Below are 17,834 nucleotides of genomic sequence, written 5' to 3' on the forward strand. Positions count from 1 at the left end.
CCAACTGGACCCCAGTGAAACCAGCCTGAGCCTTGCTGCTTCTCTTACAGGAGTTGGTATTTGGTCTTATTCAACTGAAAAAGCAAAAAGTCTGCCTCTAAATAAAGAAATGCATAGAAGCCCAGATCATGTGTTTAATCTTTGCATCACAAACTGTGAGGCAGTTTAAACTATGGCCATGGGGATTGTTTGGTAGGGCTGGAAGAATAGCTGCTGTTTGAAAGCCACCACATACAACTAGGAGCAGGGACCACAGGGTGTGCCTGGGGAAAGCTGGGTCATTATGGGAAGCGTAGTGGTTCTCTGAAGTTCTCCAAACTCCTTACTACAGCTTTCAGACTGCTAAAAACTTCTGTTGTCTCTGACTTTCCTGCTGTCCTTCAACTGCTTCCTAATTTTGTTGGGTCTTTCTGCCCAAGTTATCAGTTTATGCTGGTCAGAGTAAATGCTAAATCTCTCTGGGTCAGTAGGATGAAGTTAGCAGTGGGTAAAGGGTTTTTCTAACATTTGTAAGCTATTTTCAAAGCTGCTGTTCTTTGTTTGGTTTTCTTTGTTTTTCTGGTGGGCTGTGGGAATGAGTGTGAGTTTTTCCTTGTTAGCTGTTTTTGTGGCTTGTTCTTGCTGTTGTTTGGTTTGGGTTTTGTTGTTTTTGTTTAGTTTTTTCTTCTGGTGAAAACTTTCTCCTTTTCTGGGAGAGGCAGAACCAAAGCAAAATGAGCTTCACTGACAAGAAAAACAAGCTGTTTTCTTTCTAGACACGTGGCCATCATCTCTGCTTGCTTTCAGTGGTTTTAAAGAGAACTTTATCTTGCAGGGTTCTCAACTGGGCTAGGACTGAGTGTCCTGTGTTCTGCCTTGGACCATCGTGTTAATGACTGGCCCTCGCTGCCTTTCCTTGTGTCCCCAGGTGCTTGCTACAGGAGGGATCCAGGGCTCTGAAGGGAGCATGAGCACATTCTGTCTGTCCACATGGACCCTGGGCAACCCACAGGGCTTAGTCTTGTGTCCAGAGACACGACCCTGTGATGGATGGCTTGGCTGCCCTGTAAGCACAGCACCTTCTTGGTATGTGTTGGGCTGTCCTGGGTTCCTGCACAGAGGTGCTGCCTCAGGGTCTGTGGTGGAGTGAAGAAAAGATGTGGCTCATGTTCTGGGTTGAGATGTGGTGGAGATCATAGAATAGTTTCAGTTGGAAGGGACCTTAAAGCCCATCCAGTTCCACTTCCCTGCCATGGGCAGGGATAACTTTCACTAGACCAGGTTGCTCCAAGCCTTGTCCGACCTGGCCTTGAATGCTTGGGACATCCATAACTTCTCTGGACAACCTGCTCCAATGCCTTTTGCCAGCTTCATGTTGGGACTGGATGCCTGGTTCTAATGTCTTATCTTCACAGTATCAAGGTAGGAGTACCAGGAGGAACCAGAGCTGTGTTAAGGTCCAAGGTGACAGTAAGTGGGGCAGTCCTGGATTTCACAAGCTTGTGGGGTGCTGCTAAGTCTCATGAGCTATGGAGCTGTGACAGATGCTGATCTCTGATGGGGGTCAGCCTGGCTTGGTAGAGTATGGGCCAGACAAAGCATATGTGATGCTTCTAGGGAGAATACAGGAGACAGCAGCACTGAGCATCTTGCCTTCAGCTCCATCCCTGCTGCTATAGAGTGGGGCTGGCTGAGGGAGGGAAGGGGCTGTACTGGGTGTCCTGTTTCCTTTTGGCTGTAGGACAGCATTGAAGAGCAATCTCTTCATTGTGTCTGGCCTGCAAGCCAGAACTGGACTTGAGCAGAGGTGTGGGTTGCAATTCTTTTCCTCTCTCTAACCTGTGTGGTGGCTGTGCTGTGGGAAGAGGCTGTGTGGCTGGTGCTAGAGGCAGAGTGGCTGTGGGGATGCTCAGCTGCATGCATGGATTGAAGGCAGGAGAGTCCAGCCAAGGAGTGGGATGCTGAGCAGGCTCCATTTGCATCAAGCAGGTGAGCAGCTCATCTCCTTGCTGAATCTGTTCTATTGCTCACTAGGCTGTGTCTGCACTTGTGTTCTGATCTGCTTAAGGTGAAGAGAGGCAAGTTTTGCCTTGATCCACAATTGTGGAAAGGAGTTAGGTTCTAAACATACCTGAAAGTGAGATTAAAACATAAATGAGATTAGATGTTGGGATACAAAGCGATAATTCAACTTTTTTTTTTCATAAAGGAAATAGAAAAGAAGGAAAATGCCAAGAATAATTATGAAAAGCACAGGAAAGGGGCTACCACCAGCACGGGTCCAGAGCTGGCTTGTAGAGTGCAATGGGGGAGATCTGTGTTGGGTGCGATGGGGCTTTCCCGGGTGAAGTCCCTCTGAGAGCTGACAAGCAAGCCAGAGAGGCAGCAGAGCCATGGCAGCCAGGCCAGCAGGGTGGGGCATGAAACGCCTCGAAGTAGCAGCCAGGACAGTGAAGGACAGCAAAAGCAAAGACTTCGACACTTTGTAGATTTTGCAGCCCCTGTGGCAAGTTAGGCACTTGCTTATAGAGGGCGTTGAAAGCGGCAATATCACATGCACCTCTTAGCAACAGCAGATCTGCGGAGAACTTCATCTTTGCTCGCTTAATTTTCATTGGCTGCTTGTTGGTATCTGGCGAAGTTTGCCTGATGTATCAGAAGTTTATTACTTCGTTCCCTGATCTATCAAATACAAGCTCTTTTAATGACCTTCCAAGAGGGTGTCTCATTTTCTAAAATAAAGCAGTCTCTGGTTTTTGTTGGATGCAGTTCAAAACTTTAACTTTCAAACATTTGTTTGAGGAGGCAATGGAGAAACATTCCTTGCTTTTTACTCGTTCACTACAGCTTACTCCCCTTTCCAGCAGCTCTCCCAGCTGTGGGATGTGCAGCCATGCTCTCTGAGGGATGGGGAATGCTGAGGAGCAGCCTGGAGTTGCAGTTCTCCTCCTGCCCTGGAGATGGGTCTCTCTGACTACCGGATCTCAGATCCATTTCTGCTGCATGGGCAGGAGCCCCGCGCTACCCAGCTCGGAGCAGGCTGCCTGGGGGCCTGGAACTTTCTTCTCCGGTACCCTGGCTCTCTTGGCAGATACGTGGCTGGCTGCGTGGGTAAGGTGCTGATTTATGGTGAAGCGAGTGGCTGTCTCCTGGAGATGTCCGATAGAGCATCGAGCACCGGGTGAGCCCCAGAGGAGTGAGGATTCAGTGGGGTAGGTGCTTGATTCTCCAGTATTCCACTTCTGCATCCTGCTTCATGTCACACCCCCTTTTTCACCCTCATCCCCAACAAAGACTTGAAGAATGGAGTTGGAGATTGGCCTCACATTCTTCTTACTAGATCCTTGCACTTCCTGAGAGCTGTGACAGGTAGTGCAGATGCACTAAGGCTGAAGGAGGGAGGCTGCTCTTGGAATGAGGGAGTTCTTCACTGAACCTGCCCACATTTCCCATGTGGGGGTGAGTTAATCTCTTGCTGTGCAGGGATTCTGCTGCTTGTTTCCCCAAAGTAAGTTCCCATGGAGCTGCCCTGGGATGCTCGCACGGGATGTCATAGGTGGTTGTCTTTTCCTGGGGTTCACCCTGTATTTAGTTGATTAGCTTTGGTGAGCACCACGCCTCAGCTCAGCTGCTTTCAGGCTGGGCTTGTGGCTCCATGCCCTTGTTGTAGTGGATCCAGTGAGATCTAGGGGAAGTTGCTTTTAGGTTCTGCCACCCGGTGGGGATTCACTGGCCACTGTGAGAACAACTCAGAAGTACTCAGGTTACACTAAAAGCAAAACTTGGAGCCTGTGCAGGCTCTCTTCCAACGTGTCTTGGGGCTGCCTTGCTCCATGTGAGTCTGTCCAGGTCTGCCTGTGTCTTTGCAAGTCTCACAGCAAGTTTTTAGTACTGCAGCACTGTCATGTTACGTGTCCCTGGCCCCACAGCTATGTTCTTACTAAGCTATGCATGTCTGTGGGCTAGAAGCAACTAATTATTTTTTTGTCCATTATTCAACCTCTCAAAAATAGCACTGTAGTGCTGAATGAGCATTCATGAAAATATCATCAATGCCTGCGTTCTGCTTTCCTTTCTGTAAGAGAGCAATGGCTTAAGAGCATGTACTCTTTCTCTCAAGGTGGAGGATCATGAGGCAGAGCATCCATGTTGTCTGAGTGGAGCAGGTTTGAGCGCAGGGAGGTTTTTGGGCAGTGGAGGCTGGCAGCAGCGTGCAGACCTGTGTGTATTCTTCTTCCAGTGTTGTGGCCCTTGGCAGCCGTGTTGCCAGGTGGCTGCTCCGGTGCATCATTAGACACTGTTCCAAACAGCAGAGGCAGGAACGGTTCAGCACTCGGAGGAAAATGAGCTGGTGATGGATAGCCCTGGTGATGCCAAAGCTGTTAAAATATGAGCTTCTGATGTGCAGCTGGAGTTCCAGCAATGGACTCTTCTCCTCTCTGTGCTCAACTGCTAGTGTGTGGGGATGGTGCTGGTCTGTGTCACCTCCCTTCTCTGTTTAGTCTGAGGTAGGCTGTTGTCTCTGAGCACTGGTAGCTTGTGGTGGCCTTAGAATCCCTGCCTGGAGGAAAGAAGAGGGCTGATGATCAAAGGTCAGGCAGGCACTCCCCCATCACCAGATACACTGTTGTCTGAAGCTCTGTCATCCCTAATGCTGCCACTGCTGTAATAGGACCAAGTGTCCACTGCATCCTTGCAGCTGTCTCCGTGTTCTCCCCAGCAAGGGTTGCTACAAACAGTTTGTTTCCTTGGGTTCTTGCTCTTTTCATGCTCTGTGTGCTCTGGATTCTTGGATGTAGCCAACAATAATGCTGCGTTCTTCATCTCCCCTGGTTAGGATTGTGCTTGGGGGTGTGGGAGGTATTCAGACTAAGTGAAAAAGTAAATCTTAGGTTGTAACCGTAACTTCCAGAGCCATATACAGGGGGTCAGGAGGCATCCTTGTTCTCATGTCCTCTCCCTGTGTAGCCCAGTATTACTTGCTGCCAAACTGGGGAGAGACAGAAAGACATGCTGTCTGGTGAGGTGCTCCCTGACATGGAGCCCTGGGGCTGACTTGCAGTGCCCCTGGTGCCTGGGGACCGCTCTGGGGCTGGAGGTCTCTGGGATGGGGACAAAAGATGTGTTCTCATATAAGCAATGTCCGTCGGCCTGGGCTCAAGGCAGGTACCAGTGGTGTCCTGTTTGGCCTCCAAGGAAGAGGAGGAGGATGCTTCCATGTGGCCCCATGCAGGGTGTGGGGCTGGAGAAGAGGATGACATGGGCAGAGTGGCCCCATGAGGAATGGCTGCTGCAGGCCACACGCCGTTTTCCCATTAGTGAGTGTTTAGTTCAGCGTTTTAAATAATTGTGTCCTCGGAATGATATTTAAAATCCATTTGGGAGGCAATGAGGCGGGAAAGTGCCTGTGCCATTGTGATGACGCTGCGCAGGCCGTGCCACACATGCATATTACAAACTCGTTACAGGCTCGTTTCCACGCATGCTGCTCCCTCCCCACACAACCTCGTTCTGAGGCTCGGAATGCATTCCCCCACCATGGCTGCAGTGCTTGGCCCTATGGAGACGTTTATTTGACAAAACAGACATGGTGTCCTCTGGGGCGAGAGATAAGGCACAGCCAGGTCATGGCAGTTGGTTACAGTCTGAGAGAACAGAGGTGCGTGGGGCGTGCCTGGTGATGGGACTGTTTTTCAGGTGTCCTGGCCTTCACCTGTGCTCACTTTCTGACCAGCCCTTGGACTTGTGTCACTGCAGGTTCCAGACCCTGAAGCCCCAAGGTTTTTCAGCTGCTGGGCTCTGGACACTGTTGGAGGAGTTGTGTCAGCTATCCTAGGCTGGCTCTGAAGCTGAGGAAAAGCCTGAGCTCTTGGATGTCCATGGGAGATGCATGAGCCAGAGGGACCAGGTGTGAGGGAGCCAATGAAGCAGCAGCAGTGTCAGCAGTGGTTCTGTGACAGCTGGTTAGTGGCTGGTTGGGAGAGCAGCCTTGCTGCTCTTTCTGTTCCTCTCTGGCTGCTGTGTGGGCACCCTCTGCTGTCCTCTCAAGCCATGCAAGACTGAAATCCTGTGTGGGAGGACAAGGCTCCTAGTACCACTTTATCCTTGTCCTGTTGGCCTTGGTGGCATGAGCAGTATTTAGTCTTTACCCTCTTCTTCCTGATCATGTTCAGGCCCTCCTAGCCAGGGTCCCAGCTGTGGTTTTTCTCTGTGCTACCTTGTGACTGAACGTTAGTGGGGTGAGGGTGAAAGCCCCAGGTGTACTTAAGGACATGTTGGGTTCTGTTGCTTCTGTCTCTTTGCTCAGTGACCTGGCTGGCTGCTTTTCTGGATAGGAAATGGATAGCGATGACATCTTTTTCTCTGCCTGCAGCTGAGGGCCCTCAGTGTCCTCAATGTCCCTGTGGACTTTCCTACTTGGCAACTGTGGGTACTGGGCTTGGAGGTGCTGAAGGTGGCTGATTGTGTATTGTGGGTTTGGGGTCTTTTTTTTTTTTTTTTTTTTTTTTTTTTTTTTTTTTAGGGTGGGTTTTTGTTTGTAACTTTGGGTTGGTTGGCTTGCCTAAAGCAGTTTGAGGGATTTTTTTTTTTTTTTTTTTTTTCTGTTAGCCATGGGCATGGGAGAAAATGTCCAAGGGAGCTGGTGCAGTCATGAACATGGAGCCCCAGGTCTGTGAAATGCTGTGTGAAGACATTGCCTGCCCTTGGCCAGCATGCAGTGGGTCATGGGGTGAGGCACACCTGCAGTCAGGGCATTCCTCCCAGGGGCCTTTCCTGGTCTTGGGTGCATGAATAGTGCTGAGCATGAGGGGTTAGTTTGGGATTCTATTCCCATGATAGCATTGGTTTCAGTGGTAGGAACAGCAGAAGTTTTAAAGACAGGTTGGAGAGGAACTAGGAGTTCTTAGTTTCTCCTTTTCCTCATGTCTTAGAGAATCCAGACTTCCTGTACTCAAAGTTCCCCAAGTCAGGGCTGTTGCACTGAGCCCCTCACCAGGCTGGAGGAGACTCTGTGAAGCTTGAATGTGGATTCCATGGAGGAGCTGGAGGTACAGGCACTGCATCCTTCAGGAAAGCAATGTGCTCCCAGTCCAGCACCAGTGGGATGATGCAGGTGCTCACTGGCACAGAACAGCTGTGCTGTGGCAATGGGAATGTTTGGCATGATCCCAATCTGGTTCGTGGGACCCTCTTCAGCTTCAAGGTTCTTACATAATTGTTTTCTCTGCTCTGGAAACAGCTGTCAAAAGGAACACAAGCAGAGTCTGGCTCCCTGTTTGACCAGCATCTCCAGCCACACCACAAAGAACTTGATCAAAATTTGGGACCAGTGTGACAGGATAATCTGTGTTGTACAAGCTGCTTTTCTCAGGGCTACCTCTCTGCCCTTCTGTATCCTGCCCAGCCCTGTGGGCAGCCAACCTTGCTGCCCCAGGGAGGGGGCTGATTCCCAGAGCAGTGTGTGGTACTTGTGAGGGTCTTTTGGTCCCTGTGGAGTTGCCTGTGGGGAACTGGAAGTGCCCTTTCCTTAGTCTCTTATGACTTCAGACACCGAGTCTGATCCAGGCCTTTCCCAAGCTCCCCCTCACCCACCTACCTCTCTGCCATGGTTGACCCCACCTTGCTCTGCCTCTTTCTCAGTGGGAGCGCCCTGTGGAGCAGGAGCTCTCTGCAGAGCAAACAAGCACAAGGAGAGGGTTTCCAGGCTGCCTGCCACTCCTCTCCTTTGCCTAGTCTGTGCTGGTGATTGCACCTAGCAGCTGAAAATAAGCTCTTGGAAGAAGGGGATGTGGTGATGAGGAGCTGCCAAGCCAGGCTATTTATACTGGGTGATTCAGGCCTGTGCCCGAGTCCAGCCAGATGCAGGGGAGCTGGAACCCAGGAGCAACCTGCAAAGGACAAACCCTTGAACGAGAGGCTCTTTGCTGTGATAGCTTGTTCACTGTGCAGCTCAGATTTCTCAGGTTAGTTACCTGTGATGGACTGCACCTTCCCTCCCCGCTCTGCCACGCGTTTGCTGCAGCCAGATCCACGGAAGTATTCTCACAATGTGAGGTCCCAAGACCACCAAGGTGAGCACAGCCAGAGCACAGAGAGCTGGGGGTACCAGCACAGCCGCCTGGAGCCACTGGAGTGCCGAGATCTGCTGGTCCAGAATGCACTCTTCACTGGAGACCTGGACATGGTGCAGAAGTACTTCACCAAGAATGCAGCCATCAATCTCATCATTGAGACCAGGGGCGATGTGCTGCGCTGGACTAGCACTAAACGTGGTGGGTATGCAGGACTGGGACGTGGGGGGGATAGTATGTGCCCAGGATGGGGCCCAAAGATAGGGCTCAGGCACCCGAGAAAAATGTTGAAAGGAATGTCCGGTGGTGGAAGAAGGACTTGGGAAGAGCAGCTTTTGTGTGAGGAAGGAGGTTTCCAAGGCTGTAGAACAAATAGTAGCAGGCTTGTTGAAAGTGGCATGAGGCAGGTCTACTGGAAAATAATGAGAATAGACCCCTTGGAAGAGTTGCTGGAGAAACACATTCTCAGGACTGTCCTGTTAGAGATTGCTGGGGTGGATGTGAAATATGTGGGAGGTGGGGAGAGTGCATGGGTGAAAAGGCATCAGAATGCTGTTCTGTTCCATGGGATGGATTTGACAAGGGGGGCAGAAATCCAGTCTACCAGAAAGATGGTGGAAGTAAACTTTCCTGAGTGACAGGAGGTAGGAGCTGATCATCCTTGGTGTTTCCTTCCATCTGTACATCTCACTGTACCTTGTCCAGGCACATCCTGGGGCTACCACACATGCTTCCACACTCTCTGGTCCCTTTTACTTACCTTCTTGTCAATGTCACCTGTGAGCTTCTCAGTAAACACTGCAGCTGGTGTGTTCAAGGGAGAGGTGTGCTGAGCAGCCTGGATGTGCCCTTGTTCTTGCTGCTGTCAGTTAGTGATGTGGTGCAGGCAGACTCCCAGGATTTAAGAGTGTCAGGTGTGGAAGGGTTTTAACTGTACCACCCTCCTCTACAGAAGGCTGGTGGCAAAAGCCACCCATACCAGAATGGAAGAGCTGTTGATGAGACTGCTTTCCCAGAGGAGCAGGCTGATTGTCCCGGTGCTTAGTCAGATGACAGTGTTTTGTGGGGATCTACTCCAGCAAGAGACAAATAGGGTGTGTGGGCTTGCAGATGCATGTGCTGCTACTTGTGAGTGGTGAAGATTATTTACTGAATTGCAAGCTTTGTACAACCCGGGTTTTGAACTGTTACAGTCTACTTAGGAATGAAATCACTAAAAGTATTGCCCTTTGTGTAACTGAGACCATTTGTCAGTAAAATATGAACTGGGTGTTGTAACTCCTGTCTTATGCTAGGCTGGCAGACACTGGAACAGCCAGTCTCTCTGCTTGTAAAGGTTTGTGCCCCAGAGAAAATGGAACAGAAAATGTAAAACAACCTCATGCAGAAATTTCTCTTATCAACAAAGTTTCAAGACATGAAAACCCCAACTGAACAAGATCATTCATCAAGTACAGAGCAAAAATGTGCTGCCAAATTTATCAGATAAGGATACAGAACAAAAACCAAAACAAACCTTCATGCTACACGAGGCTTGCCTCTGTATCTCACTGACTGTGCAGGGACAGGTTCTTAGAACTGACTCAGTGACCTTAACAGTAGGTTCTAGTGACCTTGTCTTTCCCAAATCACTCCTCTTGGTATTTTAAGGTGCCCAGAAGAAGTGTAAACTGTCTGGTGTCACTGACACTTACTCACACAGCTTTCTGCCTCCCTGGTGTGTGACTGGGAACCTCAAGCTCTCATGGGACACCTGCTTATATCCTTGGGGAAATAGAGGGTCCCATCAGGTGAGAACATCTGCCAGGGGCTTCCCTTTCTTTACCCTTTTGCAGGCTTTTGCTTTGTCATTTTAGTTAGATAAGGTGAAGTCTGCACAGACAGAGCAAACCAGGTACTGTCAGCATAGAACTTGCTCATTTATTTTCATTACTGAGAAGAGTAGAGTTCCCTGTCTTACACTCTGCTCTGGTCCCCTGGTAATTGTTGCTTGGTGGTCTGTTGGGGTCACTTGACTGGTGTTTAGCTGCAGGATCTGAGTAGTTCCGTGACACAAAATTACACTGAACACTACTAGCCTTCCACACAGTTTGACATGTTCTCTGGATCATGTGGCGTGAACAATATGTACACAGTGCTAATGCCACGTGAGCAACACATGCTCTTCTGTGACCAAGGTGGGTGGGTTGGCTGTATGCAGCCAAGTGGTGCCAGAGGAAAACACCATCTCAGGTGACAGGACTGCAGTGAGCAACTCTGGGTCAGGGGAGTGTCTGAGGACTGAAAGAAAACACTAAAGCTATGGAGGGGCTCTGTGCAAGGCTGGATATCAAGAAAAAGGAAGCAGGGAGGGTCTAAAGGACAATTACCTCTAGTTTTTCCCATCCTTGTGCCTATTTCTACCACTCCTTAGGCTTTGATTAAAAAGAGATGTCCTGTAGCTTGTTTAAAAACCTCCCTAGTGCTAATGGCTCAGGTGCAACTGGTAAGTGGGTGTGCAGTGCTGGAGATGTGGGGAGCCAAGAGGTGAGCAAAGGCATGGGAGATGTGTGTGGAGCTGCTGGGGCCATACTGTTGTGGTCTGGACAGCACTGGGCAACAAAATGCTGAGTAGGCATGAAACAATTTCCCATTCTGTTGTTTTAGTGATGTCCCACCCCTGTTTCTACCCTTCAAGCTCCCCTGCCCGAGGATTTTCCCTTCACAGCGGGGCACTGCAGAGGTACTGCTGCCTGAGCAGGGAGCCTTTATTGGCCTCTTGGCCCCAGCATTTGATCACAAGGTTTCCCAGAATAGAACAGCTGAGACATGAGCCATGCCCAGCCTGGGCCAAAGAGAGGGGTGTGATGTGTTCCCCCTCCCTGTGGAACACCCTGGGCTGGCAGGCAGAGTCTCAGCCCAAACACAGGCTGCTGGTGGGGCTGTGCCTCAGAGCCTGGCTGGGGTGCACAGCAGGTCCTGTCCTGGTCTCTGAGAAGGGTCTGGTTGTTTGTTATGGGCAGCATCACAGGTGGAAGAGATGAGAGTCAGGAGCCCATCCGCACACAGCAGGCAGTTGGCCCTGCCCAGGTGTTCTGGCAGGCCCTGCTGGCTGGGGATCGGGAGACTGTAGCCGAGATCCTCACAGATCCTCAGAACAACCTGAGCCCCAGTGCTGTGTTTGACACCAGTGACCTGGAAGAATGGAAGAACTACCGCTTCAACCCCCGCCGGCTGAGTATGTGGGAGCAGTGGGGCTTGGCTGTGGTGTGTGCTGTGGGGCATAGCTGTTGCTGGGGTTGGGTGTTATGGGTGCTCCTTGGGTTACAGAAGAGTGGGAATGGGAGCAAGAGCATGGGGATGTGGTCAGGTTTTCCTGTGATCCTTGTGGAAGAGGGCTCATGTTTCTGAGAGCACAGGGTGCATCCAGGAAACCTGGCCCCTCTCACAGGTATTGTCTTAGGTGCTTGAGAACTGCTCTCTGTGCAGCCTGCACTGGGCTGCCAGGTCCCACTGCAAGTTGTGCCAGATTGTCACAACATGAGCTAGGTCTTTGAGATGGTTTAGCTTGAACCTGGCCCTGGAAAACACAGATGACCACATACTGCTTCTGCAAGAAGGAGCTGAGAGGATGTAGTGTGGAACATGCCATGCAGTCTGGGATGTCTTCCAGCTCAGTCTGGGTAGGCAGCAAGAAGCACAGTTTAAGGAGCTTTTTTCCTGTAGCATCTGCAGGCTGTTAGCCAGCAGACTGCACCAGCTCAGCGATGGTTTGTGCTGGGTCAGCATCTTTGAGAGCTGGCACATTTCAGTCCCTTGCTCTCTCCTAGGCCCTAGATGTCCATCTCTGCTGTAGCTTGTTGTCTGCACCCTGCTCAGGGCTTGTTTGCCCTGTGTGTATGGCAGCTGGCTCTGACGCTTCTCTTACTGCCCAGTTCCTTATGTTTGGGGTGCTTCACACATGGTGTTTAGCCCAGCCACCTCGCTGCCATCAGCCCTGCTGGTGCCCCAGACCCTTCACTTGCTGCACTCCTGACAACAGAAACCCCATGTATGTACCTGAGCTGCAGGTGAAGGGCACACTGCACAGAACAGCCTCTGCCGTGGGCTCCTGCTCCCTGGAGCTCCCTGTCTGCACTGCTGTGTGGCCTGAGAGCCTTCCATGGATCTCTGCCTTTGGTAGGCCAGTCCAAACACAGGGACCTTGCAGGGAAGGGGCTGAAGTCCCTGGAGGGGAAACACAAGTGTCTCAGGCGGGATGTACATCAGGTGCTTCAAGGAAAAGGGCAATTCTTTGTGCACTGTGGCTGGATGTGGCTCCCTGACCTCTCTTCCCCTGCAGGACTGTGGTCGCTGAGCTATGAGCAGGAGCTCACCACGCCGCTGCACATCACGGCCAGCCGGGGCTACACGGACTGCCTGCGGCTCCTGCTGCTCCGCGGCGCTGCCGTCGACTTTGCTCCGGGGGGCAAGACAGCCCTGCATGAGGCTTGTGCCTGTGCCAGCACCGACTGTGTGCGCCTGCTGCTCGGCTCCGGAGCTGATCCTGAGGCTGTCTCTGAGGATGGCTACAGGCCCCTGCACCTCTGCAAGAGCTCAGACTCCATCGAGTGAGTTCTGCTTGGGGGAATGCAGCCAGCCTCCCTCTCCCTCAAGCCTAATCCCCTGTAGGAGGGGTCCCTGAAGATGGTTTGATGGGCACAGAATGGGGGTGGCCTTGGTGCCTGTTCCTGGGCCAGGATCACCTCTGAGGCCAAACAGATGACTGCAAGCTCGTGTCCTTAGCAGATGCAGCTGACCCAGGTGCTGCTGTCTGGTCTGCCCACCAGCAACATGGAGCCAGTGGTCACACTGCAATGTTCAGGCCATTCCTGAGCAGATCCACTGCATATGTGAGCAGGCATCAGGTGTGACAACACTTCAAGAGATCTGTGTGTGGAGTTAGCTGAAATTAGGATGACAATATCTCTACTCACTAGTCATCCTGGCTTAAAACCACTGCTCCAGGGCATGAGGAGCAGGGATTTTTGGACTCTGGGGAAAAGCTGTGGGATGGTACAGATGTGGGGGCTGGGAGGTAGGATGGGAGGTGGAGATGAGAAATGGTCACCAAGTCACCTTGGTCCACTCAGGTGTGTCCAGCAGCTGCTGCAGCATGGTGCCAGTGCAAACAGTCAGACGGAGGAGGAGAATGACACAGCACTGCATGTGGCATCACGGCACGGCCTGGCAGAGCATGTCCAGCTGCTTCTGCGCCACGGGGCTGAACTGGAGGTAAAGAACAAGGAGGGGCAAACGCCCCTGAATGCTGCCTGTGCTCAGCACCATCAGCCCCAGGACATGGACCGCTACTACCGGGTCTGCCAGCTGCTGGTGGAGAGTGGTGCCAGCATCAATGCTGCGGATCGGGACCAGCAGCACCCGCTTCACCTGGCCTGCAAGAATGCCAATGCTCAAATAGCAGAGTTACTGCTGGCCCGGGGTGCCAATGTCAATGTCATGAACTATGGTGGCAACACAGCCCTGCACAACATCCTGCAAGTAGCTGCCTACAAGCCGGAGCATCGCCCGGAGCTCGTGGTGCGAGCACTGCTCAACCATGGAGCCGTCCGCATCTGGCCAGGCTCCCTCCTCAAGGTGCGGGTCTCCAGCGGAGCTGGGAGTGTGGTGGGAGAGGAAGGTTGTGAACAACATCAGGGCCCCAGTGAGCCCTCCTGTCACAGCAGGGCTTGTTCCATGGTAGCCTGTTTGCTGTCCTGCCCTGCTCTGCCCAGGGCCTGGGAAGGGAGAGCTGACATTATGGGAGAACTGGTATGGGATGGTATCCCTGATGTTTTCTCCTGGTGTGTTTTCCTGTAGGACTCTCCTTCTTCTGTCTGCTAAGGTATGTGGACAGTACTCACCCAGTTTCCATAATCACTTGCTCAACCACAAGTGGTTGGTCCTTTTTTTTTGGAGACAGTTTCTTCTCAGGGGCACACCCTCCAGCTCCTGCTGTCTCTGCAAGACACCAGCAGACAAAGGGTTAATTTCCTGTCTTAATTCCTGAGCAGTGCAATAATTACCCAGCCCGGAGATCAGCAGATTGCTCTCCCCTTTGGGAAAATACAGGAAAATCAACAATTAACACTAATTAATCTCCTATTAACGCCAGATAATGAGGATCACTGGTACAGCCAGAATAGACTCTGACAGCTACTGCTGGCCTGGGCCATGGGGAGTGGCAGCCTGAAGCCGGGGAAATCTGCCTCTGTGTGGCTTTGCTTGAGTAGGCTGTGCTCCAAAGGCTGCACTGTTGCTAGGTACATGGCATTGGTGTGTCACCTGCACCTATGCGAATGTGGGATGCACCAGACTTGTCGTACAACTATGTGTGAAGTCTTCTGGGGCTTTGTGCAGCCCTTGACATGGGCACAGCATGGACATGGACACGGGTACAGATGTCTCTGCAGTCCTGCACCAAACAGGCACAATCCCGCACCCCTGAGACCCTGGTGCATCCCTCAACAGAGGTAGAGTGTGCTGTGCTCTGGCTGATCACAGAATGAGTGCCAGTCCCTGCCCCGAATGGCTCATGCTCTAACTACCAAAATGTGAGGTAAGGAACCTGGCGTAAAGCAGAGTGTTGGTGTTCATGAGCTACTTGCAGCAGTGAAGCCAATGGAGATCATCATCCCAGCCATATATGATGGTCCCTGTGTCTGAGGAGAAGCTGTGGGGACCCAGTTGTGCTGAAGGCAGCCATGCCATACAGGTTGGGTGATGGCTCAGTCACCCTCTTTGCAAGGAGGGATGCTCTGGTTTTTCTCTCCTGGGGCAGCATGCAGGACAGACAGGAGTTCACCAGATTTACCATATCTGGGTTTGACCAGTATTTTACTCACCTCAGAGTGGGGCTTGCAGGACCTTCTCCAATGATGGTGATCACCTGCTCTTTCCCTGGCCAGGTGCTGCGGTACTGCCACACCTGCCCCCGTGTCATCGAGGCCCTGGTGAACAGCTACACCCATGTGCGTGTCTCTGAGGACTGGGTGGAAGCAGTTCCAGTAGAGGTTGTACAGGTGAGGGAATAAATGCCTACAGCTGGCTGAAGAGCACAAGTCCACGTTCTGACGGGTTGCTGGGGGCATCTGGGCCTGGAGGGGGTTGGGCAGTGTGGGGTTGCCAGACACAGGGATGGTGCTGTTGGGGACAGGGAGGATGCTCCATAGTGAGGCAAATGGATGTCTGGTTCTACCTCTGGTCCCAGGGTGATATCTTCAGCTTTGTGTGCCTCTGGTCCTTTCTTCTCTCTGTAGAAATACCCATGTTTCTACCAGTCACTTTTTGCCCTGGGGCACAGACCTCGCTCCTTGCAGCACCTGGCTCGCTGCACTCTCAGGACCATCCTGGAGGGCCGGCTGCTTCTGGTCCTGTCCCAGCTACACCTGCCAAGTGCCCTGCACCAGTTCCTGCTGCTCGACTTTGAGGACATTCTCTACTAGGGGTTGTGGTTCCAGTCCTGCTGTGTCTTTCAGTGTAGATGTTCCATCCCTGCCAATGCAGTCTGTGCTTTGCCCTCACCCCCTTCCCCTCAGCCCACTCCTACCTGGCCACATTAGCCCCCTGTGCCAAGCCTGTTGTTGTGTACCAGTCCCAACCAGCCTTGTGCTCTGCCTCATGCACCTGTTTTGGAGCATTCTGTTTGTCCATACTAATCAGCACGGACTCCAGACTAAGAAAAGAAGGTGTGGGGTTTAGGGCATTTTGTGGTACAAGGAGCAAAGACACTGTATGGATCACAGGCTTAGTAGTAGCATAGAAACATAGATGTTTCCCTATCCCAAATCCAAATACTCTAGCCTGTACTAGGCAACTCTGGTACCCTAAATGTTTGGTGTAATCCTGTCTTTAGTCAAGTTGTTTACGGTCTGTACTGAAAGGTATTTGGAATAAATCCTGGTCTTTATACCTACCTAAGCATGACTTCTACGTTTCCTTGAAGACTGTCCTGATAGAGCTCACCTGACATGTCATGGGTGGTGGCATATGCACTCAGACCTGTGCACCCACCTGCTTTTCAGAGGGAAATGTGTGGTAGGTGTTCCAATCAAATCCCTTTCATGAAGGTACAATGTCTGGGTTACCTGGCTCAGGGGCTTGGGGCAGGATGGCAGTGCCTGTGCAACACCGGGGATGTCACTGCTGGGTGAGCAGGAATGTGCCCTGAAAATGCTGCTCCCCTGAGCAGAGAGCAGCCAGCACCTGCAGAGCACTGTGTGGGTTCACTCTGTGGTCTGAGCTGTACCATGCTCTCGACAAGGTAAAGGGAAAAGTTTGGTCCTGTGACTTCAAGACACAGTTGTAAAGAAGGGAAGCGCTATCCATTCTTTAAAGATCTGCTGTAAGCAAACTCCATTGCTACTTCTGGCTCAGGGAATACCTTGAGCACCACAGCTGTGGCTGGCACAGGTACCCAGGGCAGCATACTGTGGGCCCCTGCTCTTGCTGCACTCGTTCTGCCTGGCCTCTCTTCACGGCCACACCAACAGTAGGACTCTGCAACATGCAGCTCTGAAGACAAAGCTGTTTGACAGACCCAGTGGTGCTGTCTGTTCCTGCCTCTCTGGCCACATGGGCTGTGGCTCTGTGCCCTCAGTTACTGTCACCTTATACTGCCAGGCCCTGCTGCTCTGAGGGGGAGAGCCCAAAATCACACTGTGAGGTTGATTGTGCTGTTCCTAATGTGCCTGTACTGCTGATGTGCCACAGCAGGAATGCTAACAGGGTACAAGAGGCATGTGTTTATGTGGTACAGGTGCACACAAGGTGCCTGGAAAGCACTTGTGGCTGCCTTTGTGCAGGTACTATTGCAGTATAGAGATAGTATATCTCAGGAACATTTAACTATGTGTTTTATGACAGCCGGGGCAGAGAGGTGAGGTGCTGGCTTGAGGTGACCACAGTGATCTGCAAAACAGGGATGAAGTGTACAGGGGAGCCAAAGTTTTTAAAATACACCCATAATGGCCTGCCCTCTCACCATGGACAAGCAGTGCATTTCCCTTGAACCAGGGTAGGAACTGGGTCTGAAGCTCCCTCCTTCCTGCTAGCTGAACTGGCTTGTCTGCTCAGGTGATCTGTTTATGGGATCAGGGCCAGTGGTCTTGTTCCCAAAGTCTAATCACCACTTCAGAGAGTTCATTTTTAGCCAGGTGATGTCTGTGAGTGAAAGAGGAAGAGAAACAGGAAGGTTTGTTGTTTTTGGTGGCAGTAAAGTCTGGGAGTTCCTTAGCCTGAGCTGGTGTCGTGGTCTGAAGGCAGCCTGCAGAGCAGCACACCTGGGCAGGTGTACCATCCTTCTCTCCAACATTGTCCCCATGCCTGCAGTAACTGGTGCTCAGTAATGCATGCTCAGCCGCTAAAATAATGTCTCCTTAAGAACAGGGAAGGGTTGAATTTAATGGTTTGCTTTATTTCGCTGTTGTTACTTGCAACTTTTAGGCTTATAGCTGTTTCCTGGGTCTTGCTGGTTGCTTTTGCTAGTTCTAAGGCGCCTCTGCACTGGGTGATGAGGGCAGCTCCAGCTCTTCTGGTGGGAAGAGGTGAACCCACAGGGTCTGGTTTCTTCAAATGCAGGAGCAGATGGAGCTCTGGCACATCCTAGTCCTTCCTGGACAAAGGTGTTGTGGCCCAGATGGGCACCTGCTGCAATGAAGGATCCATGGTGGGGCTGCAGGTACATTTCCAGTGCTCCTCTCAGAGCCACCAGATTTACAGACAGAGCATCCTAGTGTGCACCAGCCCAACAGGGAGGGCTGAGGT

The 17,834-nt window shown here is 51.7% G+C and overlaps 1 protein-coding gene across 2 annotated transcripts; it reads left to right on the forward strand.

Annotated features, from left to right (window-relative positions):
* The first annotated feature begins 7,839 nt into the window (after positions 1-7,839).
* On the forward strand, positions 7,840-15,989 carry ASB10 (ankyrin repeat and SOCS box containing 10). 2 transcript variants are annotated; one of them, XM_082285387.1, is made up of 5 exons: positions 7,840-8,252; positions 12,373-12,640; positions 13,163-13,667; positions 14,978-15,091; positions 15,329-15,989. In XM_082285387.1, the coding sequence occupies exons 1-5, from the start codon at positions 7,958-7,960 to the stop codon at positions 15,512-15,514; spliced, it is 1,368 nt and encodes a 455-aa protein (XP_082141513.1). In that variant the 5' UTR covers positions 7,840-7,957; the 3' UTR covers positions 15,515-15,989. The 2 variants fall into 2 exon arrangements, with proteins under 2 accessions (XP_082141513.1, XP_082141514.1); XM_082285388.1 differs by lacking the exon at positions 7,840-8,252 and adding an exon at positions 10,943-11,268.
* The last annotated feature ends 1,845 nt before the right edge of the window (positions 15,990-17,834 follow it).

This window comes from Coloeus monedula, assembly GCF_965178545.1.
Source record: "Coloeus monedula genome assembly, chromosome: 1".
Taxonomy (NCBI): domain Eukaryota; kingdom Metazoa; phylum Chordata; class Aves; order Passeriformes; family Corvidae; genus Coloeus; species Coloeus monedula.

Coding starts and splice junctions, on each gene's coding strand:
- ASB10 (XM_082285387.1), top strand. CDS start 7,958: ATGGACTGCACCTTCCCTCCCCGCTCTGCCACGCGTTTGCTGCAGCCA. Junction 13,668..14,977: donor GGCCAGGCTCCCTCCTCAAG/GTGCGGGTCTCC, acceptor TTCCCTGGCCAG/GTGCTGCGGTACTGCCACAC. Junction 15,092..15,328: donor TTCCAGTAGAGGTTGTACAG/GTGAGGGAATAA, acceptor TTCTCTCTGTAG/AAATACCCATGTTTCTACCA.